The sequence below is a fragment of the Cervus elaphus genome, chromosome 16 (assembly GCF_910594005.1).
Source record: "Cervus elaphus chromosome 16, mCerEla1.1, whole genome shotgun sequence".
NCBI classification, from domain to species: Eukaryota; Metazoa; Chordata; class Mammalia; order Artiodactyla; family Cervidae; genus Cervus; species Cervus elaphus.
In genome coordinates this window covers 20,228,402-20,253,511 of record NC_057830.1, presented here as the reverse complement: position 1 = coordinate 20,253,511, position 25,110 = coordinate 20,228,402, and the positions used below count along the sequence as shown (strand labels likewise).

At 42.7% G+C, this 25,110-nt stretch overlaps 1 protein-coding gene across 1 annotated transcript in view; it reads right to left on the bottom strand.

The window, feature by feature from the left end:
• Positions 1–5,181: 5,181 nt before the first annotated feature.
• GRIN3A (glutamate ionotropic receptor NMDA type subunit 3A) overlaps positions 5,182–25,110 on the bottom strand; it is a 187,276-nt gene continuing 167,347 nt past the window's right edge. The window contains exons 7-9 of the mRNA XM_043927912.1: positions 14,781–14,945; positions 12,431–12,507; positions 5,182–5,886 (exon numbers count right to left, since the gene is read on the bottom strand). Coding sequence (XP_043783847.1) covers positions 5,547–5,886; positions 12,431–12,507; positions 14,781–14,945 — 582 coding nt within the window. The 3' untranslated portion in view covers positions 5,182–5,546. The remainder of the gene's footprint in view (positions 5,887–12,430; positions 12,508–14,780; positions 14,946–25,110) is intronic.

The following is a 25,110-nucleotide window of genomic DNA, read 5'->3' as shown; positions in this document are numbered from 1 at the left end:
TAGTACCTGATGTGCATTTCATTTTTTTGGCCATGCTGCTTGACTTGTGGGATCTTAGTTACCCGACCAGGGATTGAACCTGGGCCATCAGCAGAGAGAGCACAGAGCCCTAATCACTGGACCACCAGGGAAGTCCCCTAATATGCATTTATCAGTACACACCACGTTGTTTTCCCACTTTGTGTCTCCCCACCAGACTGAGCTCCTTGGCATCTGAATCTGCTTTCTATCTTTCTGTCTCCGACAGCCAGCCCAATGCCTGGCTCAGAACAAGCACTCAAAATATGAACGACTGAATGATATAAAACAGACTTGGGTAAGTTGGTGGTTGAACTAGGTTATAGGTCTATATTTTTTCTAAGATTTGATTTAGGTAGCTCAGTTGGTTAAAAAAAAAAAAAAAAATCACCTGCAATGCAGAGACCCAGGTTCGATCCCTGGGTTGGGAGGATCCCCTGGAAAAGGAAATGGCAACCCACTCCAGTATTCTTGTCTGAGAAATCTCGGACAGGAACCTGGCAGGCTATAGTTGGTGGGGTTGCAAAAGTTGGACACAACTTAGTGTTAAAACACAAAAGATAGTGTGTGAAGAATGCATCTACCCAGTTAGCAGACACATGATGGCAAGTTTGCCAGCAGCAAATTGCAAAATATCTGAAACTGCAGGATTGCTGAGTGATCTGGAACTGAATTTGTACCAGTTCTTGGTTGGACTAGAAAAACAAAAAGAAATCCCTGAAACAGTATTTCTGTGAGACTCAAGGGCTATCATGTTGAGTTCACTGGACCATGGCAGGTACAGTTACCACAGTAGCTTTCTGTGGAGCTGGGAGCCAGGCTGATGCATGGGCAGGTGGCTGTATGGTGGAAAGACTGGGGGAGAGGTGTTAGAAGACAAGGAAGTTGCAGGTGATAGTCAATATTCTGACACTATAGTATGGTTGCCCTAGAATTGCACTGCCTGCATATGAATCTCGCCCTACTTTTATTAGCTGTGGCAACTCATGGAATTCCCTCTTCGTCTTTCTATTTATAGACTAGAAGTCTAGTATACCTACTCTAGAGTACCAATCTCTTGAGGTTTTAATGAAGATTAAATGAGATCACAGTTTCTAAAATAGGTGCTCAATAAATGTCAGCTATTATAATGTCAATTTACAGGTTGTGAAAAGAGCAAATGAGAAGGTCTCTGAGATTAGAGACCATGCCCATCTTACTCACAATTGTGTCTCTAGCACCTGGCACATAAATACACGTTGTTTAGCAAATGTTTGTTGAATTAGTAAATGAGAGTGGTCAGGCAGTTTTTCAGAGCTCTCTTAGTATGGTGGCTTTCTCTAGGATGTGACTCTCCGATAAAGCTGTTTCAGTTTAACTTCATGGCACCAGGGCTCTGAGTTTGCACAGCATGTTTTGTGCCACTTGGAACTACACCAGAGACAAGCAGGAGTCACAGCACCACTGGGTCTCCTGCTGGGAAAGGGGCTGGGACCACGTCAACATTTGAGTCCCCAAAGACAATGCCAGCAGTACATCTGGAAGTGATGTTTCTATCTGAACATTTATTCCACAGTCATAGAAACTGAAGATGGAAAAGACCTGAGGACGTCTAGTCCATCCACGTGATTGTACAAGAAAAGTGGCTGGAGCAAAACAGCCTGTTCACTTCATGCTCACAAGACAGCAGTTCAGTCCTTCCTGGAGCGGAGCGATTGCAAACACGTTAAAGTGAAAGACACGATGCAAACACTCTTTACAAACCTTAAGAAAATACTTATAGGTACGTTATTTTCAGAAAACAGGAACTAAAAGAATAGGATTAGATGGACATGGGTGGGTGAAGAATAACTAAATGTGGCAGACTGATGGATAGAAATCAGTCCCTTCTGAGGACTGGATGAATTTTCTGGTTTGCCTATCAAAAATATGAGTGGGGAGGAAGAGAGGCTCTGTGTTTTTTTTCCTTCCGTCTTTATCCACACCAAGGAAGGGTTCACTAGCCCCGAGGCTCTACCAGACCCAGCATCAGCCCTGAGAAGTCTGTTGCCCAGATGGCATAGCTCTGTCCTGCTTGGCAGCTGCTCCACTTACCACTTATCTGGTGGGCACGGAAGCAGCGACTCCCGAATAAGGTTTGTGCAACAAGATCCGTGGATAATGGAGAGTCGCCCCCAGGCATGTTAAAAAGACTTCACCCGATTGGGTCCCTGTGGCTGCCTCACTTGTCTGGCCCAGACATTTCTTCCAACATGTCTTCAATTGTTGGAGGCATCCCCCTGCTCCTCCACCTTGGGCATCCAAACTCTAGAGCCCTTGTTTTCATTATTTACATGAACCAGTAGCCCCATCTGTCCCAACTCACCCAGTCCTATTCATTATATGCTTCCCGGGCCAGGAATTCCCCCTTGTAAACAGGGTCGGGTATGTGACAGTGGGCCTGTCATGTTCCTGGTTTCCCAACATCAGACCTTGGGAAAATTAGATCTGACCTCATGAAATAGGATCCACAGTAGGAGGCAAGTTAGAATCCCCTGCCTCTTTCCTCTTCACCAGAAAACTACCCTGCACCTGAAAACTTCTGATCTTTGTATTTCTTGAGCCTGTGGGGAGCTGAGAGAAGAGAGGTGGAGCAGAACAAGGAAGGAAGGTTTTCAGAGGACTCACCATTTCATGAAATCTTTTTACAAAATACAACACACTTTCACAAATTGCAAAACACTGGTCAATTACTACTGATAAAAATAATCATTGCTACTTAACATGAAGACTGCTTCATTTCACCACAAGCAACTATTCTTTGTTTTTCTTTGTCCAGAACATGGAGGCAATTCAAGCAATGCTGACAACAATAAGCCTGCTTTCAGCCCCTGCAGCTTCTGGCTGCATCCTGGCTGCAGTTTCGGCCACATAGTTCATCAGGAGATATTTGAGAAGCCATGCCCTGGTCATCTACTTTGTGGATGGGCAGGGTGGTCTGGCATGTTATCACCACTGCTCAGAATGCCTCAGGAGAGAAGCTTAAGGTAAACCTGATATACAAAAATCCAAACTTACAAAACAGATACATTAAGGGATAATTAATTGCATTACAAAAGGATTCTTTACAAAAGAATTCACCTCTGGGTTCCTTTAAGTAGCCAGCTTCTCAAGTAGTCAGAATCTGAGCTGAGTTATAAAAGTGTCCACGTACATCATTAGGAGCATGGCTATTACGTGAGTTGAGGTACACCTGTACGTCAGCCTTCCAGGCTGTGCAGAGGTTAGCAGTGCAGAGCGTGGTGGCAGAGTCTCGAGAGCATCCTTAGGTGTTGCAGGTGGGATTGGATCGCTAAGGGGCATAGTCTTCCAAAGGCGGCTGCAAACCTGCTTCTGGGTCTGGGGTGAGAACGTGGGAGGATGGGCATTTCAAAACAGAGTTGTCCTTTCTGTTTCCAGGGCTCACTGTCCCCTCATTGCTGAATGGTTTCATCTGTGACGTTGATGAAGTCTAACATTAGAAGAACCCTACCTCATCAGAATCTCTAAGCCTATATCCACCCCCAGGGGTTTCTCAGACAACTAACTAATTGCTCAAGTGTTATCTTACTTGCAGCTTGAAGTGTTATCTTTCCCTGGGGGCACTGGGCAGCTCTTGGTGGGAATTCAGGGATTTCGTCCAAAAGTAGGGGAAGAAATTTTGCATTTAAGGAGCTTTTGCAATGATCTGCAACTTACAGAACATAGTGCTTGGCACAGTGCTCAGTCATTGTAGGTTTCAAATTGATTGGGATGGAGCAAAGACGATAAGCAGCTGAGAAAATAAAGCAAGTAATTGATAGACAAGGAAGTCTAGTCTGACACGGTGCCCTGGGGTGAGGATGGCTGTATGGACAGTGAATCAGCAGGTGTGTGCTGAAGATTTCTGAGAAAAGATCATAAAACTTTCTTCTCAATTCTCCCCATACCTTGGAACAGCCAAACTTCTAGAACAGTGTTTCTCAAAGAGTCATTTTTAGACCACATGTCAGTCACGTGGTGGTGTCAGTAACAGGAGGTTTCTGAGCCCACATCCACCCCCTTTCCCACCCCATCCTTTGGGGATGGGCCCTGGCAGTCAGCACCCTAATGAGATTGGGTGCTCAAACCCTAGGGGATTGAGAATTCTATAGTGTCCATACTCCTTTCCCATTCTGCATGTCCAAGCCTTTGTACACTGGGAAAGGGGAAACCGCTTACTCCTATCAACCATTAGATAGGGTTTGGGGGAGAATCAGAGGGACCAATGCCTGTTCACAGTTTCTTACAGATGAGGGGGTATGAGGCTGCAAGACTGACTTGGTAGGGATCCATACAGATATGAAAAGTACAGGGCACATTCCTGAAAGCTTAAGCTTGTGATGTACACAGGCTTGAGGTTCATCTCTGGGAGTCCTACAGCTAAGACATAGGTGACTGCTGATCTGAGAACAGCCTAGTACATGGCTTGCAGAACATCTCCATTAACCCACAGTACCAGCTCACATGTCCTATGCAGGCAGTTAGCAGGAATATCCCAGTCTCATCTTAAGGTCACAGCCTTGCCTTGTTTCTCTCTCTCTTTTGCTTTATAAAAGGCACACACTATAGTGTAGATGCTTAGCTAGAAGTAGAGCCCTATTCATTCCTTAGCAAACTTTTATTTTGTTCAAAAAGCATGGTGTACATTTTAATGCCTCATCTGCTCGTCCTCTTCCTGCTCACTGCATCTCTGTCCCCTTTCATAGTGGAACATGTAAACATGTTCCTACCCAATGTTAGGATGGTGTCAGAGATCCAGGACCCTTTTAAAACCAGGGCTCTTGCCTGATCCAATCAGTCATCAGCCTGTAATATGAATGAGTTCAGCCGACTTTTCTAAGTACCCACCTCCCCATCCCAAGTGTCTCTAGCTCTTCCCTGGCTCCCCATGCAGACTGTGGGGACACATCTAGACTGGGGAGCTGTAGCAAAAGTCACAGCCCCGAATAACCCTGCTCTATATTAAGATTTGGAAAGGGAAAAGCTACCCACTCCAGTATTCTGGCCTAGAGAATTCCATGGACTGTATAGTCCACCGGGTCGCAAAGAGTCGGACATGACTGAACGGCTTTCACTTTCATATACTTTCACTTTTCATAAACTTTCATGTTTAAAACCAACAACCCAAGAAGACACAGATATGGTTAACACTTTTATCTCTTATAGTTGATAGTGCACAGAATGGGCTAAAAACCAGAATTAGTAATGTGGCACCTGGTGAAAAGGTTAACAGGAGCTGGGGTTGTCTGGTTTTTCACAGATCCCTCACATGGCGTTTACTCCTGACTAAGATTCCTGCTCTGAAAAAAACACCTACCCAGGAGACCTAGGAATGAGCTTGAGAAGACTGACCACTGCTTTGCAGGTGAGGGAGAGCACACTTGACCTCTTAAGAAGACCCAAACCTCAGCTTCCCCCCACCTTGGTCAGTAGTTACAAAAGAGCATTACAAAGTGTCTCAAGGGCTCAGAGGAAGGCCAGGAAGTGAGAGAGCGGAGCAGCGTGGCCACTCAGGGCTCACAAGTTCGATTTGTCCTTTGATACTCTTCCAGCTCCGTTTTCCGGCTCACGGCCAGCTGCAGCTCCTGGCGGATCACCTGAATCTGCCTCTCCAGCTCCGACAGCTCTTGCATCACTGAGTTCCGAGCCCCGCTGTGGGTGTCTGCTTTCCCATTGGTGCTCAGCGAGGCAGGGAGCTCTCTTCTCCTTGGCGGGAGAGGAATGTCCTGGTGGGTCCGGATGCCCAGCTGGTGTGGTCCTCCCTCCTCATTAAAGATGTACTTTCGTCGATTGTCATGACTCAGATTGGAAGTATTCCACACGGTGAGGTGACGGGGCCCCACACTGGACCTAGGAAACCAAGAGACACTTTAGATTGGATGTCTTTAGATTCACTTCAGTTCTGCCCATCTTTCAGCCACTTCCTTGTGAATAATACAGAGCTGGATATGCAGATAGAGCTGGAGTCACAAAGCCATGGACAGACTACCTGCTGGGGCATCAGGGGGACAAAAGGAGTTCTTTTCAACTGAAGTTCAGCTTCTCAACTAGTCTCATGCTGCCCTGACGCTGGAATGGGTTTATCACCTGGGGGACTGACGAACCAGGGTATGGCATGTTCTTTTATGAAGCACCTTAGATGCTTTTCTATTCTCTTCCTGCCAGTGAGGCTCAGAAAGCCACACTGCATTGAAACAGTCTATGGCTATAAAGATGAGGCTTTGGTAGATGTGAAATTCTGTTTATTCAGCTGTTGGACTCTAAGCATGGTCCTGCTGGCAGACACTCTAATATGACTCATCCTTAGTCCCCTAGGACAACCCTGATGTTTACTAGTTGAGTTTGAGGAGAATAAAAGCATACGAGCTGCAGGTTTCAGCAAAAAGTGTCCCATTATAGAGATGACTTTGTGAGTTGAGAATGACAGCTGAGCTTTGAAGCTTAATTAAAAAAAAATACCCAAGAAAGCCTCAAATTCTTGCTGGGATAATGAAAGTCAAAGAGAAATACATTTGCAGTCCTCTTTCAGGCTCCTCTTAAACCTGCTACCACCATCCCTGAGATGGCTGTAGACAGCAAAAGAGCTACTGATGGCTAGGTTCAGGAGGAAGGGGTCTGGTTTTTTAAATACACTGACAGCCAGATGCAGTGAGAAGAGTTTCTTGTTACAAGAACAGATTAGAGCCTTAAGCACATGACTGCTGATTTCTTCCAGCCTTGTTGAAGGAGGCGAAGGAGGAGGATTATGATCGCTTTTGCAGTCTACCACAGGGCAAAATAGAACAGAAACATTGTATTAAGTCCTTGTGTCTTTGTTCTCATCCATGTAACTGAATCAAGACTTTATTCCTGGACTCTTACTAACAAGAAGGAGAAGGGGAGGACCTGCAGTGGAAGGGGAAAAGGGAGAGATAAATGTTGATTCAGTTATGTGGACAAGAACAAAAACACAAGGACTTAATAGGGTGATCCTGTTTCATTTTGCCCTGTGGAAGATTGCGAAAGTAGTCATAATCCTTTGTTCTTCCTTTCATCCATATCCCTCTGTGATGTGACTTCACAGCTCATCCTTATCAAGGAGGGTTCAAGGGGAAAGTCTGTTTTCTCTTCCCCTTGAATTTGGCCTGGTCTCATGGCTTGTCCTGGCCAATAGAAAGTGGCAGAAGTGGCAGGTGGCAGTTCTAAGCCTCGCAAAAGCCTTCCACTGCCTCTCTCAGAACCCTGCTGCTCCAGCGGAACCAGTCCAGACTGGCCTGCTGGGTGATAGCAGACCATCAGAGAGAGTCCCCAGACTCCCTGGTTGACCAGCTGAGGCCATCCTAAACCAGCCAGCTCTCTGTTTCTCCCTCCTTCCTCCCAAGCTGGCTGTAGGCAAAGGAGCAAATGTGGCCATGATCAGCCAAGTTTGACACAGAATGCACAGCTGACCCATAGATTCATAAGCAACTCACTGTTGTTTAAAACATTATGAGTTGAGACAATTTCTCTCACAGCAAAAATTGGCGATACATGCCCCCAGCCATTAAAACACACAACACCTTCTAAGCCAATCTGCAGTTCTTTGACATTCCTCATGTTTTAAGTCTCATAAATGAACAGGGGGCACTGTAACACAGGTTTCCTGTGTCCTGGGCTGGGTACAATTTTTATATTGAGCCCGCTTACAGCTCCATTGACTTTATACCAGGTCAGAGGTATGGTTATAATTTTCCTCCTAGCCTTACATTTTCCTTTCTTTCTTCAATTTTTTTCCTATTGAATTTGAATAATTTCAAAACAATCTTGTTATTGGTATGTGTTATTGTATATATGGTTTACGATTTGTATAACTTGAGGTGAGAGGAAAAAAGAAAAGAGGAGGTATATTGGAAATCCAGTGGAGTGAAGGACAGACCAAAATTAACACGAAATCACGTGCTGAATAAACTAAGGACTGTGTTTGTGTATATATATATATATAGTCTTGTGTATGTATATATATATAGTCTTTTGCAATATCTACTTTTTTCTTCTGCTTTAAGTAAAAAAGGAGCAATATCTATTCATGCCATGGCCCCCAACTTTCTCCAGGCCTTTCCTCAAACCCATGTGTTAGTAATTCATTCATTTATCTATTATTGTATTTACTCAATCAATATGGAACATAGAGGAGGCATGTAAAGTTGTACCTGATAAAGATATTTGCACAGATACTCTTGCAGAAAAAAAAGAGGGAGAGAAAGTTTTAAAGCCAAGAGACCTAACTCTAAGATCATGGGATGATTCATAGTGGGGAAAACCTGGGAGTTACACATCAACACATTTTCCTAGAATGTCAGGCAACCTCAGAAATCAAACAAATAGAAATAGCCAGTCTAGCTTTCTCCAGAGCTTTGTGTATATATCTGGGAACATAATATAGAATAATAAGCAGAAATTGGACTCCATGATAGGTAATAGGTGGAAGTATCATTAGTGCTCTGATTACTGACGTGGCTCTGAGCCATTTATGAATGCAAGGTGGTAGATACTGAATGTCAGATGGGGTGTCTAACTAGAAGAAATGAATGTGTTATATTGTTAGGGTCTACAGCATTTCAGTTGTAGTTTGTAAGCTTTCCTGAGCGTTAGAGTGTAAAGTGACTAGTGAGTTGAGTGAATTTAACACTAAAAAGTTTTCACAGGGCAATTTTATACCTTTGAGGTTCAGTACTCCACTAGACCATTCAGAAGAGAAGTGACATCAGTGGGCCCCCAAACACTCACTGCATTTGAAAGGTTACAAGTGGGTTTTGGGTTGTAGGGAGGTGGCATAGGAAATATGGGCCCAATAAGCCATGAGGACATGTTGTCTTAGCTCCTTCTCAAAATAAGGGATTTCAGAAGGGAATCTGCCAAAAAAAAAAAAAAAAAAAAAAAAAAGGATATGTCAAGTGAAAGACACATTTGGTTGTGAATTTAGGCAAGAGAGATGTGAATAGGAGTCATATCACAGTTGGAAATGGGATCACTGGCAGCTTCCTGTTTCTATTACGGCCGGAGAACAAATGCTTTGTTATTGTGAGATGCTGTCTTTGCTGCTATGCCTTCTTGTGTTCCTCTCTGGTTAAACATTTATATTAAAAATAATTATAGAAAAAATATATGCAACATGTAGAAAAAAAAATACGTAACACAACATAGAACAGCTATGACCCGATTAACCTGCAGCTTGTTGCTGACAGGGCCACAATGTGATACAGGAAGATCACAGACCATGTTGGGGGGAGGGTGTGCTCACTGCCTGGAAAGAGAGGCTGTAAGAGATAGCTGAAATGATTCTGACAAGCTCGATGCAAATTGCAGAGAAGGAGACTCCAGTGGTCCCTGAGGAGATACAGATAATGAAAAAGAATCATGTTTTCAACTCCCTTTTTCTTGTCCTCCATTGCAAATGAGAAGTGTGAGTGTCAGATTTCAAAATTACCCAGAAAGCTAAGCTTGGAGCTAAGGATCTGCTGTAGATGACAGAGTTGCTTGGAGGTAATGCTATGAACAGAGCCTATGGACGTAAGAAAAGACCAAGAGGCTGCCTTAGGCAGCAAGAAACAGGCCAGCCAGGTACCAGACCCAAATGCTTCTGACATCTCTAGCCACCACGAATGAGGCAACAGTTTTCCACAGGCTGGATGTGGGGAAGGTGCAGAGTTTCAATTTCCACATGTCAATTATGCATTTAATGCCTGTTACTTCCTATTAATGAGATGTTCTTTTCTGGGGAGCTTGCAGTAACAGTGCCAGGAAATGGATTAAGCAGAACATGTCTGTTGCATATTTCAAGTATTCCTGGGAGTGCTGGAAAGGAGTCGCGAGTGGAAACATGCCAAAAGGGCAATATTGCATGAAATTAATTGCCTGTGTATTTGGTACATAATAAAATAGCTAAAATAGCTTTGTTTAGTCTTCTGTGTATTTGGTACATAATAAAATAGCTAAAATAGCTTTGTTTGGGGGGCTTTAGATGTATTATTTAATTCTTAGAGTCTCTAGAAAGTAGGTACTCCATCTCATTTTCACAAATGAGGAAACTGGGGTACAGAGAGGTTAAATAAATGATTTGCCTAGGACCACACATATTTTAAGTGTAGGAGTCAGAATTTGGAGCCAGATACTTGACCCTAGGGGGCTTCCCAGGTGGCACTAGTGGTAAAGAACTCACCTGCCAATGCAGGAGACCAAGAGACTCAGGTTTGATCCCTGGATTGGGAAGGTCCCCTGGAGGAGGGCATGGCAACCCACTCCAGTATTTTTGCCTGGAGAATGCTATGGACAGAGAAACCTGGTAGCCTAGAGTTCTAGGGTCACACGGAGTCAGACATGACTGGGAGACTTAGCACGCATGCACACTTGGGCCTAGGGATTACATGGGCACTTTTTTCACAACATCTATTGCCTCTACTGCATTTCGGTGTCCATCTATGTACAGACATTTTTATTTTTGTCTGTTCTATTTCTAGAGAAATATAATAGAATGTGAAAGACTAGAGATCTCTTCAAGAAAATTAGAGATACCAAGGGAACATTTCATGCAAAGATGGGCTCAATAAATGACAGAAATGGTATGGACCGAACAGAAGCAGAAGATACTGAGAAGAGGTGGCAAGAATGCACAGAACTGTACAAAAAAGATCTTTATGACCGAGATAATCACGATGGTGTGCTCACTCACCTAGAGCCAGACATCCTGGAATGCGAAGTCAAGTGGGCCTTAAGAAGCATCACTATGAACAAAGCTAGTGGAGGTGATGGAATTCCAGTTGAGCTATTTCAAATCCTAAAAGATGATGCTGTGAAAGTACTGAACTCAATATGCCAGCAAATTTGGAAAACTCAGCAGTGGCCACAGGACTGGAAAAGGTCAGTTTTCATTCCAATCCCAAAGAAAGGCAATGCCAAAGAATGCTCAAGCTACCACACAGTTGCGCTCATCTCACATGCTAGCAAAGTAATGCTCAAAATTCTCCAAGCCAGGCTTCAACAGTACATGAACCGTGAACTTCCAGATGCTCAAGCTGGATTTAGAAAAGGCAGAGGAACCAGAGATCAAATTGCCAACATCCACTGGATCATTGAAAAAGCAAGAGAGTTCCAGAAAAAGATCTACTTCTGCTTTATTGGCTAGGCCAAAGCCTTTCACTGTGTGGATCACAACAAACTGTGGAAAATTCTGAAAGAGATGGGAATACCAGACCACCTGACCTGCCTCTTGAGATATCTGTATGCAGGTCAAGAAACAACAGTTAGAACTGGACATGGAACAACAAACTGGTTCCAAATTGGGAAAGGAGTAGGTCAAGGCTGTACACTGTCACCCTGCTTATTTAACTTACATGCAGAGTACATCATGAGAAATGCTGGACTGGATGAAGCACAAGCTGGAATCAAGATTGCCAGGAGAAATATCAATAACCTCAGATATGCAGATGACACCACCCTTATGGCAGAAAGCAAAGAAGAATTAAAGAGCCTCTTGATGAAAGTGAAAGAGGAGAGTGAAAAAGTTGGCTTAAAACTCAACATTCAGAAAACATGAATACATGGCATCTGGTCCCATCATTTCATGAAAAATAGATGGGGAAACAATAGAAAGAGTGACAGACTTTATTTTTTGGGGCTCCAAAATTGCTGCCAATGGTGACTGCATCCACGAAGTTATAAGATGCTTGCTCCTTGGAAGAAAAGTTATGACCAACCTAGACAGCATATTAAAAAGTAGAGACATTACTTTGCCAACAAAGGTCCATCTAGTCAAAGCTATGGCTTTTCCAGTAGTCATGTATGGATGTGAGAGTTGGACTATAAAGAAAACTGAAGAATTGGTGCTTTTGAACTGTAGTGTTGGAGAAGAAGCTTGAGAGTCCCTTGGATTGCAAGGAGATCTAACCAGTCAATCCTAAAGGAAATCAGTCCCGAATATTCATTGGAAGGACTGATTTTGAAGCTGAAACTCCAATCTTTGGTCATTTCATGGGAAGAACTGACTCATTGGAAAAGACCCTGATGCTGAGAAAGGTTGAAGGCAGGAGAAGGGGACGACAGAGTATGAGGTGGTTGGATGGCATCACCGACTTAATGGACATGAGTTTGGGAAGACTCCGGGAGTTGGTGATGGACAGGGAGGCCTGGCATGCTGTAGTCCATGGGGTTGCACAGAGTTGGACAGGACTGAGCAACTGAACTGATTTCTATTTGAAACAACATATTTTTTACTTGAAACAACAATTTTTTAGAAACAACATATAAGTTGTTTCTCAACAACTTAGTCCTGATTTGATTTGAATTATTGTGCATAATTTCCCTCTTGAGCATGGAGTCTTGGTTGCATCTTTAAGCTTTTCACAAGCATACATGACACCTGGAACTGGCCTCTTCTTACCTCTTTTCCACACGTTTAGTCTTGAAACGCTGTTGCTTTTCCTCTACAAATGATGTGTTCAGTGCTCTGTGTAATCTCTGATGGAAAGAACAGATTCACACATAGAGATGGTTAGAAACACAGAACCAGGGCAGAAAGCACCCCCTGAGATTTAATCTCTTTGTTACAAACCTTGGCCTCTTTAAACAAATTACCAGTGGTGGCAGAAAAAAAGATCAATATTCAGTCCCAAATCTCAAGAGAAAATAAATTCTAAGATAGTATTCTACCTGGAAGCTAATAATTTGATGGGACACTTAGAAATACTAAGTTGTAAAAAGTTGTAAAAAGGTCTGTGATATAAAGAAGAGTTGGGACTTCACTGGTGTTTCAGTGCCTATGACTCCTCGTTTCCAATGCAGGGATCTGAGTTCAATCCCTCGTCAGGGAACTAGATCCCACATGCTGCAACTAAGAGATCACTCACTGCCACTTAAGATTCAGTGCCGCCAAATAAATAAATAAGAGTTATTATAACTGGGCTTCCCTGGTGGCTCAGACGGTAAAGAATCTGCCTGCAATGAGGGAGACCTAGGTTCAATTCCTGGGTCTGTAGAAGGGAATGGCTACCCACTCCCGTATTCTTGCCTGGAGAGTCCCAAGGACAGAGGAGCCTGGTGGGATCGCAAAGAGTTGGATGTGACTAAGTGACTAACACACTATCATAACTAACATGTGGCACAGGATTAGTACAGTTGCTAAAGGTGAGTCAAAACAAAGAAGGTAAGAACTCCTTAGAATTAAACTAATCATGCTGATTTATAATGGAGAGGATCAATTGTCTGCAGAGTCTTCCTTAGGAGACCGAATACATCCTAGGATGAAAGTAGGAAGAACAGAGCTCACATGTAACCAAACCAATGCCAGTGACCTCTATAGAAAAAAAGCACTGTGTTAAAGAAGAGAGCAGCATAACAGATGCAGGGGGCAGAGGTGGCAGAACTGGCAGCCTCACTGCTGAGAAGCGGTGATGGTGTGCTGGGAGGCAGGGGGGAGCCTGTCCGGGAGGTCAGGTTAGCTCCTCCGGCCTCACCCCTCCCTGCACTCAGGGGGAAACTGCTGTCTTTGCTAGAGCCCCTTCATCAGTACTTCCCCGGTAGCTCAGCTGGTAAAGAATCCGCCTGCAATACAGGAGACCCTGGTTTGATTCCTGGGTCAGGAAGATCCCCTGGAGTAGGGATAGGCTGCCCACTCCAGTATTCTTGGGCTTCCCTGGTGGCTCAGCTGGTAAGAAATTCACCTGCAATTCGGAGACCTGGGTTCGATCCCTGGGTTGGGAAGACCCCCTAGAGAAGGCAAAAGCTACCCATTCCAGTATTCTGGCCTGTAGAATTCCATGGACTGTATAGTCTATGGGGTCACAAAGAGTTGGACACGACTGAGTGACTTTCGCTTTCACTTCATCAGTAAGAAGCCTTCTGAGTGTATTTCAGCTCTCAATGCCTGTATCCACCAGGCCAGATGTACAAAGGAGTGAGCTTGAATGACTTCTGCCTGACAGTTTTAGTTCTCCCTGTCGGTGAGTGCATAGATGTCTGGACAACACGAAGGAACTTTGATCTAGAGTTTGGCCATGACATCAGTGGACTTCTAAGCTCTGGACAACAGCAGGGACCCAAGAGCTCATCTGAAGGGAAACAGGGACTTCAAGATCATTTAATGGGTTTCAATTTTGGCAAGAAAGACTCTAAAGGAAACAAATCTTTCACATCATCTCTTCAGACTGTCACTAAGTGAAATCACGTTAAAAACAAACAAACAAAAAAAAAACAGTGCCATTGCAATCTCAAAACCACGTGCATCTAAACACTTCCTATGTTTCCCTGTGATAAGCTAAGAGAAATAATGGATATTGTTCCGAAGGCAATTACAGTCTATTTAGCCTACTCTATTAGATCCTACTGGACACAATTTGAAAACGGATTTAAAAATCAGTTTTATTTTAAAAAGTCAATATTTCCAAAATGCTGGAAATTATACTTCTTGCAACTAACTACTTACAACAAAACATTTAAACAACAACAACAAGGCTATTGCTTCCACTCTGAGCAACAGTAGTGGGTTATGTGGAAGGAAAGGGCATTATGGAACAGCTTAATTTAAGGGGCAAGCAAATTAAGGGCAATGCCCCTTAATTTAAGGGGCATTAATGGGATAGAGGGAATTCCGTCTTGTATATTAAGAGTGTCCACACCACCTGGTTCTCTTAATAACGTGTCATTTGTCACTCTGACTTGAGGCCCTGGATTCTCCCATTATTGGGAATTCTGACGCTTAAGAATATTGAAGGGAGATGCCTGGCAGCACTCACCTGGCTGGTGTGGAGCCAGTATTGCAGCCTAGATTTGTTCTTGATGCGTGGCAGCAGCAGCCTGTATACTATGTGCTCACCAATGGTGGTCAAGATGGACAGACCAAATCCAATGCACAGCAGCATGAAGAGTCCAGAGAAGTGTTTGATGCCCATCTGCAAAGTCTGGGGGCAGAACAGAAAGGAAAGGTCATGAATGGGAGGCTCCACCTGGGCCCATGCTTGTTCACTCTTAGCTGCACATCCTTTTTTGCTGGACCCAAGGAAAGCTGGAGACGGTTCCTCTCTGCGCTCTGCGGATGTCACTATACTACACTGTGAAGGGGATCCAGCCAGGACTGAGGGCTGCTGCAGGGCACAATTCCTGGGGGTGTTACTCACATACACTGCTATTGTTTGAATGGTTCCTGGAGTCGTGAAGAGGCTCTGGGTCTAGACCATGCTATAGTGTCAAAAGAGACACTGAGAGATAGACGTAGAGACTGAAAATTGAAACCATCTAGTGTATTAAAACATCGAAAAGTTATCAAGGAAAGAATCTCTCCCAGGGACAGAGAGTGAGTTAGATTTAAAGGGAAAAGATGATGAGCGCAATAAAAATTTTCATTTAGATCTGACAGGGAACATGGATAGGATATCATCTAGTTCAATGTCCTCATTTTAAAGATGAGGAACTTGGGACCAGAAAAGTGAAGGAAGTTGAGCCAGGTCACAAAATTAGACAGCCACAGAGGAGAAAAAGAAGGGACCTACTTGTTGATTGCTTACTATTTTTTTTGTGCATAGATAGGTATTATAACTACAGTTTACAGTTGAGGAAACTGAAGTCCTTGCAGCTTTTAAGTGACAAAGCTGGCCTATAAGTCAATGTTTATTTAGCTCCAAAGTTCAGGTTCTTTCTACTCTACAACAAGAGAGAAATAGAAACTATAAAAACAATAAAAAAATTTTTTTAAAAATCACTTTAACACCTGTGACAAGCTAAAGGATTTACAGGTAGTCTCTACAAAATACGTATTCAGTCACTGACATCGATGACCAATCAATCCAGAAGAAAGACATTTGATTCGTTGAGTGCCTACTATGTGGGCACAGGTAGTCGCCCAAGTACCAGGGGTGGAGATAGGAGGGTTATGTCCCTGCCTTCAATCAGCTCAAGTCTAGGGAGAAAGCAAACATTTATATCCCATGATACATTGATTCATGCTTCCCAGGTTTTGCAGAGAAGCTGGCTCATGAGATAAGACTTAAAGTAAGATAGGTAGAATGTAGAGGCTGGGTGGGAAAGTAGCACTCTAAGCTGAGGGCAGCAGAAACAAAGAATATGACAAAGACACGAACTTCCAGCACACTGATCTGCGGGCTGGTGAAACAGACGGCTGTGCTCAGGGGTAGGGTGCAGAGGCCCTGCATCCTGAGGGAGGAACAGACCAGCCCTAGGCCAGGCTAGATTAAGCACCTTACCCAAGATCATACAAGCCAATGCTAAGGACCCCGAGTGTCATCCCTTTGCTGGAGGCTTTTGGTCATTATCATCATTGATAATTATTTAGCATTTAACATGTGGAAGGCGCAGTTCTGAGCACTTTATCAATGTAGCAACTTGCTTACTTTTCCCAACCACCTATGAGGGAGGTACTATCTCCATTTTACAGGTGAGGAATCTTAGGAACAAGAGTTAAATGACTCATCCAAAGTCACATAGCTGGTAAAGGTCAGAGGGGTTCACACCCAGGCAGGCAGGCAGACTCCAGAGCCTACACTCTTAACTACATCATTTCACTGACATGAGTGATCCACCCATCCTTTTGAAGGAGTTTTCCTTTCTTTCATTCTCCTCTGCTCCCAGTCCTAGAGAAGCAGACAGTCAGGATGGCTCAGGCATGGCTAGACCTCCCGATATGCCAGGAAGTCTATGTGGGGGACCAGGCTCAGGGGCAGCACTTGGAGATTTCAAGCTTTGGGGGAGGCTGGGCCATGGAATCTCTTCTCCTCCATGAGACTACTTTTGGCAATGGCTCTGGACCAAACATGTGTGTTAGGATCCCTGGAGAAGGAAAGACTAGGGGTGAGCAGGGGCAGAGAGCATGCCCCAGGCCCATGAGACTGGGGCATCTGAGAATGAAAGAAGCCCAGCCTTCAGGAACAAGGGATGCTGGTGTAGGAAAGGTGAGCAGTTTATCAGGCCCTGAGGGGTGCTCAGTTACTGGAGTTTTCCGGGGACATCTCTGTACATGTGATGACCAACCTGACCTCCAGAAAGTATATACAAATATGTCTGAAAATAGCCCTCGGCCTGGACCTGTAGTAATGTGTAGAGGATACAGCTATTACAGAAGGAAACAATGAGTTACTACTGCGTGGATGAAGAACACGCTGGGCAAATTCATTTGGGACTTTAACAGCATCGAACACTCAGCAAAAGACTAAACAGACTGGCGCTGCTTCTTATAAAGTCCTGCCAAGATGAAGAAGAAAAATGTGACATACAGTGAATCACCCTGCTTTTAAGCCCTGGTGTTCCCCTGTTATCTTGTGCATAATAATAATGTCTCATTTTCCTCTTATTATCCCAATAACAAACAGGCTATATTCAGTTTATTTGACACACTTCTTTCTTTAAATTTCCATTGTTTACACCCACATACTAATAGGCTAATAGAAGCAGTTGCTGTTTTTTTTTTTTAAATTAGACATCTGTGTGCCAGACACCATACATGCATATTAGGATCTGATAATAGTATTGTAAGTTAAGTATTATTATCCCCATTTCATATTCAAGGAAATTGAGGTCCATTAACTACTATACCCAATGTCATACAAGTTAAAAAATAGGAGGCCAGGCTATAGATCCAGGATTGTCTGATGCTAAAGCCTGAGCTACCTTGAAGCAAATACCCTTCAGAGGCATCTCTTGAGGTCTGAACTCGTACTGTCTATTCCCTGTTACAACTTGCAAAAAATTTTATTCAAAACTCACCCTCTGGATTGCAAATCCCCTATAATCTGCCTTTGGGCACCAGTGAAAAATGCTTATACTGTGTCTGAGTCTGACTGATAAGATGTACTGCTGCGGTTGTAATTCAGCTGTTCTTCTCCTAGGACCACACTGCCTCAATGTGCTATGCATTAAATATATGCATTTGTCCCACATTATCAAGTGAAATCTTTTTGTCTGATAGAGTGGAACTTGCTCAACTTGACATTTATCATCGGTCAGAGGAAGAAGAAGAGGAGCAATGAATATTCAATGTCAAATCTTTAAAATAAATTTAAGTGATGCAGACAAAATAATGATTACTGTTGCAAGTGCCATGGATAGAAGCATCATATTCAGAAATGCAATCACAGCCTGGTCTCACGTTGTTGAGAGCTGTATAAGTGAAAGCAATGAAATGTGAGTGGAATTTTTTTTTTCTTTATCCCATTGCTTCATCTGCAGCTTCATTTGATAGCTCACAGCCACACACTTCTGGAGTCTCAAGAGCCAAGGAGAGAAGACTGTCTCAGGATTTAGCCATGGGCAAATATCAGGCATTTATGGCTTCGCTCAGTCCTTCACAGGCTCATTCTAGCCCATCCAGTCTCTCTGAGTTACCTCTTTAATCAATAAGTAACCACTCAAAAAATTGCCTTGCTTGCTTATTTTATTTTGCTAAATGTTATTTATACTCATTATATTTTTTTAACTTTTCATTTTATTGTTCATTTACATGAACATATTCATTGCATTGTGGAGGGCAAGCATACTCTGTATTATGCACGCATGAATACTCACTGATTAAGCATTAAAGAACTGGTGCTTTAAATGGTTCATATTAAGTAGAAATCATTGGCGGATTGTCATATATAGCAATCCATGCATTGTACATTAGATATTAAACACTAAAAAATTTCTAAGTATGTTTTAATGAAATTTAGGGAAACTGGTTGGGCTTTTTGGATAAAGTGGGAATGTTTTATTTATTTATTTTGTCTCATACAAGATAATGGAAAAGATTCTCACCATCTGGAAATCTACCAGCCAACATATTTCTAGGTACAGACTAGGTTCAGATAAAGGGTGGTGCCTGTACTATCAAAGATTCTGAGTGGTCTTTGTTTAGATCATAGTGCTTCCGGTGACATAAAGAGGCCAAGACCACCGATTCTGTTGCTGCTAAGCCCTCTTCTGCCTCTTGCTCGGTTGTGGGTCTTTGAAACATCTGACAGATGGTTAGATGACTGACTAGGTTCTGAAAACTCCAGCAAGAAATGCAGCTAAACTATCTGAGTCATCATTTGCCTCAGATATTACCGGTTAAATACTATAATCTAAGCCTCCCTAGCCCCCAGTCCACGTCTTCCAACATACAGCAGCTACCCAATTTCTTTGGTCCTTTAAAGAGTCGGTACTCATTGTTTTCAATTCCTCTCCTCCCATTCTCTTCTGGACCCACTCCAATCAAGTTTTCAATCCCTGGCTTAGGATCCTGTCAAAACCAACAAAGGCCATCACATCCAAGAGTCAGTTTTCAACTTATTGATGTATCAGCTTGGAAACTTATTTCATCCTCTTTGATATATTTTCTTCACTGTTTTGGGGAATCCTCTCTCCTTGTTCTATATCAGTCTTGTCTGCTGGTTCCTCCCCATCCTTCTGATCTTAAACATTAGCATAGCTTCAGTTCTTCAGTTACATTCACTTTCTTATCCAGACCATGTCTTTAAATACCATCTATTTACCAATGACTTCCAAATTTATATCATTCCCAACTCCTGACTCAGCCTGTCTGCTTGGATATCTAATAGACTCTGAAAATGACACATCAAAATAAACTCCTAATTTTCCTTCTGAAACCTGCTCTTCACACAGTCTTTCCCATCTTAATAAATCTCCATCCTTGCAATTTCTCAGGCCAAATAGCTTAGATTCCTCCTTTTCTCTAGCATCCTGTACTTAGCATGTCTGCAAATACGGTGGATGCTGTCTGCAAAGTATGTCCAGAATCTGATGACTTCTTACCACCTCCACCAACCACCCTGGTCCAAGTCACCATCGTCTCTCACCTAGACTACAGAAATAGCCTCCGAATTGTTCCCTGACCCCTTCAGTCTGTCATCTACAAGGCAGCCAGGATAACTCAAAATATGTTACTCCTGGGCTCAGTGCCCAGTGATGATGTTTGGCCTCAACCAGAGTAACTATCAGAGCCCTTACAGAGGCCCACAGGACCTTACATGACTGAGTCCGACACCTCTAGCTTCATATTCTTCTTCTCACACTTGTTCACTCTGCTCAGCAGCTTAGGCTTCCTCACTTCCCTTAAATCCATCCAGCTGTTCCTGCTTGAGGCTCTTCATTTTCTATTTTCTCTGCCTTGTAAATTCTTCCACCAGGAATCAGCAACGCTCCTTCACTTACTCTCTGCGGGTCTCTGCTCAAACATTACTTATCAGTGAAATCTACTTTAACTACTGTGGTTAAAAAGGCAAATCTTTCTATGGCTGAAAAATATTCCATTGTATGTATTTACCACATTTAGCTTATCCATTCATCCGCTTATAATCAGTAGATCAGAGTTGACCAGGGGCTGGGGCTAGAGGAAAATGGGGAGTTATGTTCCGTAGTTACAGAGTTTCTCTTTGGAATGATGAAAGAAATTTGGAAACATGTAGTGGTGATGATTGCACAACACCATAAATTTAATTCATGCCATTGAACTGTACATTTAAAAATGGTTAAAATGAAAAAAAATTGGTTAAAATGGCAAATTGTTTTTACTATGATTTAAACAATTAAAAAGTTAAAAAAAAGGCAAATCCTACCCTCCCCATCTTCTCCTGTGAAAGTCGTTCATTTGTGTCTGATGCTTTGTGGCCCCATGGACTGAATGCCGCTGTTGCTGCTAAGTCGCTTCAGTTGTGTCCGACTCTGTGCGACCCCATAGACGGCAGCCCACCAGGCTCTCCCGTCCCTGGGATTCTCCAGGCAAGAATACTGGAGTGGGTTGCCATTTCCTTCTCCAATGCATGAAAGTGAAAAGTGAAAGTGAAGTCGCTCAGTCGTGTCCGACTCCCAGCGACCCCATGAACTGCAGGCTACCAGGCTCCTCCGTCCATGGGATTTTCCAGACATGAGTACTGGAGTGGGTTGCCGTTGCCTTCTCTGGAATTTTCCAGGGCAGAATACTGGGGTGGGTAGACTATCCCTCTCCAGCAGATCTTTCCAACCCAGGAATCGAACTGGGGTCTCCTGCATTACAGGTGGATTCTTTCCCGGCTGAGCTATCAGGGAAGCCTCTTCTCCTGGACTCAATCTCTCCCCCTTACCTTGTTTTATTTTGCCCCTGACATTACACATATTTACTGTCTATTTTCCTCCTCAAGGAGAATGTAAGCTCCACGAAACCAGGCATTTTGCTCATTTGTCCAGTGCATATCCTGATTGCCTAGAACACTGCCTAACACTTATTAGGTTCTCAAAAAGGATTTTTTGGAATGAGTGGATGAAAGCATATGAAAACTAGAACTTTGTATAATATAAATTGATATATATATATATTTCCACCCCCCAAAACTCTTATATATCTCAAGGGATTTGTAGAATAATTCTGTGATGGAGAGAGAGATTGATATTCTCAATTGATAGATGAGAAAGAGGCTCAGCAAACTTGGAAAACTTGCCATCCTGACTTTCTAATGCCAGTGTTCATCAGTCTGGGGACCTAATGTGGGAATTGGGAGGAAAAGCATATTAACAATTAATAAAGTAAAAAACTGGAGATTTTTTACACAGTAAAATTTCAACTGGCATCTGCTGGAAATGCGTTGGCTTTATTTGCTTAGGGTCCTTTCCTTGGGGAATGGCCCTCCCCTACTTCACATGGTTTTGGTGTGTCTACCAATCACAGACTCCCCACTCCTTGGTCACAGGAGGCCAAGCACAGGACCCAGGGCAAGCCAGTTTACATCTGAAGCAGAGGCACTCGGCTTGGAAAGTAGTTGAAGCCATCATTTCCAGGGTCTTCAGTATCCTTGCCTCACAGTCACAGCCCCCTGCTTCCTGCCATCACATCACAGAATCCTGTGGTTCCCGAGGTATCAGTTACTCTCCTTCTTACTTCAAAACATTGAGCTTACCCACTCTTTTGATAATCCCCCTTTTCTTGCTTATATTATTCTGTTGCTTGCAACCAAAGAATCTGACTTTATAGACTGCTTAAATCATAAAGCTCCTCTAGCTCTGCGGTGTCAATATAACCTCTTTTAAGAGAGACTATTTTTCTTGCAGAACACTGAAATGAATGGGTGAGCCCATTCTAGGAAAATTTCTCTGACAGGGTACAGCTCTGCCTTTCTTTGCATGTCTCTAGAGGCTTGGTATACAGTAAATGCTAATAAATGTTTATTAAAGGAAGTATATACTGAAAAATAACTTAGTTACAGTTACTCCCAAGGATTCCAGTACCTATTAAGTACTTTCTCCCAGAGCACTAGGGCTAAAAGAACCAGGAGAAATCATTTTCTTTTTCAGTGATCTGGTGTGTTAAACTTTGTATATACAAATTTACTCCCTGAGTCTATAAAGTCAAATCCTGGTTTGAAAATATATTTTTTTTCTTTAATTAGAGAGCTGAAATAGGGAAAGAACAACAGTTTTAGTGAGAGGTAAAGCTCCACTACTTTGGCTACCTCATGCGAAGAGCTGACTCATTGGAAAAGACCCTGATGCTGGGAAAGATTGGGAGCAAAAGAAGGGGGCGACAGAGGTTGAAATGGTTGGATGGCATCCCTGACTCAATGGACATGAGTTTGAGTAATCTCCAGAAGATGGTGAGGGACAGGGAAGCCTGGCGTGCTGCAGTCCATGGGGTTGCAAAGAGCTGGACATGACTTAGCGACTGAATAACAACAACAAAGAAAAAAAAAAGGCAGGTTGTGGAGCCTATGAAATATGGCTAACTCCTAGATTCTTGGAAGCAGGATGGGGAGGAAGCAAATGCTGTTTCTAATTTTGAAGACCTGATTTCCTTTTTTTTTTTTTGCCACCCAAATATTTTGCCCAGAAGAGCAGTAGCTCAATAAAATTTGGCAGACTAATTGTGTCTATACATATAGCCATTTATCCGGGCAGGAGGAGGGGGACAGAAGACAGAGGCCTGCATCTGCATGAGGTGAGGGCTCCAGAGGCACCAAGGAAAACCACCAGAGGAGAGAGTTTCCCTGGGTGAGGACAATGGGGCAAGACCCAGCAATGTAATAATTGGGGATTTCTAAAAAACTTGTAACAACAATCACAAAAAGGTAGAAAGGAGGTATTCACTCATAGAACCTGCAACTTTCTCATCAGTGAAGACAGACTGAAAGATCATTTAACACGAAACAAAACAGGAGATGATTTGCAAAATCCAGGGAGACACTGCATGAGTGAAGTTATTAACAGTGCTCACACATATGGGTGAGAAAATAATATAGACGGACAGTGAAATCAGGATCTGCAGGAACTTCTCATCCCTCGTACTGGGGGATGTGGCACCTCTTATCTCCTCTGACCTGGAATCTGCTTAATGACTCCTCAACTTGGCACTGCCCAGGTTGCTGAGGACACGTCCCCTTGCTGTCCCTGGTACCCCCACGGCTCTGGCCCCTTTTAGGTTTGGGCAACCGTCTTTTACCCTTGGACCTGGTGCCCAGTGTGCTAGATTAGCCCCACTGTGCAGTCTTTCGAAAAGTCTTAATGTATTAATAAAACAACTCAGAAAAATATTTCCAAAAATTAGATTTGAGGCAATCAACATTATCATTCTCCTATATAAACAATTATCTTCAGTTCTTCATTGTCTCTTCTAAACTATGACCATATGCAAATATATATTCTAGAGCTCTAAACTCTGTTATACGTTAATAATTATGCTTTTTAAAAAGCTTAATCTGAAAATGTATTGATTTAGTTATTTATTAACTTTAATGGCTTTATATTAGCAACTATTATTTTATCATAATTCACTTTATTCCCAAACTGTCAAATATTTAATATTGCTTAGTATGTATACATATATATAACAAATATTGCTGCAATAAAAACATCTTTTGCATAGAGCACTTTAAAAATCATTTTTGATTCTTTCTTTGAGATATATATTGAAATGGATGGGATTACCAGGTTAGATGATGTAACTGCTCTGATGCCTTGTGCTGTGTGAAATGGTTCTGAAGAGTGTGAAAACCATTCCCAGTGATTCCCAAGATGCCCCGGTGCACAGGATAACATCCTTGCCAACTCTGTTTTACAACTGATCATTTTTTTTCTATTTTGGTTATTCTGATTTGTATGTATTCAATTTTTGAGGTTATTTTCTGAAGTTTGTTTTTCCTATCTCCCAGTGTATACATTATATATTTATATCATTTGCCCACTTATGCATTTCAGAAAAAGTGAGGATTTTTACTGAAGAAAACTAATTAGCCCTTTCCTAATACATCACATATGTTTCTTCATTTAAATTTTTCCTGTTAGCTTTGTTAGATTTTATTATACAGGTGTTTGAACTCTATATGACGTCATTTGTTTTGATTATTGGAAACTCTATTGTTCAGTTAGAAAAAATTGTTAGAAAATAGTCATTGGGATGCTTTATGACCAATTGCTTTATTTAAAAAAAATTATTTCTTTTTGGTTGTGCTAGGTCTCCGTTGCTGGGTGAGGGCTTTCTCTAGTTGCAGTGAGCGGGGGCTATTCTCCATTGTGGTGCTCCAGCTTCTCACTGGAGTGATTTCTTGTTACGGAGCATAGGCTCTAGGAGTGTGGGCTTCAGTAGTTGCAGCTCTCGGACTCTAGGGCACAGGCTCAGCAGTTGAGGTGCATTGGCTCAGTCACCCCACAGCATGTGGAACCTCCCTGGACCAGAAATCAAACCTGTGTTTCCTACATTGGCAGGTGGATTCTTAACCACTGAACCACCAGGCAAGTCCCCAATTGCTTTGTTTTTGAAAAATAATGAACACTTCATCCACCTTGTTTGTTTGTTCTTTTTTAACTAAGAGTGGACTTTCTCTTTACTGAGACAATTTCAGCTCCATGCTGCAGAAGTACCTTAGCCAGTAAAAGGCCATTCCCATCCTGGGGTGGGCTGCATTCCTTTTTGCTGATTTTGATTTCTACTTAAAATCCTATTAAAAAAAATATTGGTAACATACACGTGCACACACATATACACAAAACATGAGAACAAACACCATGTAAAATAACAAAATTTACTTGTGGGTCAGCTTTAGTCTAGGAACTGTCAGGCTGTATCTTTAATCTACACAGCTTTTATTACTCTGGTGTCCTTTCAATGCTATGGGT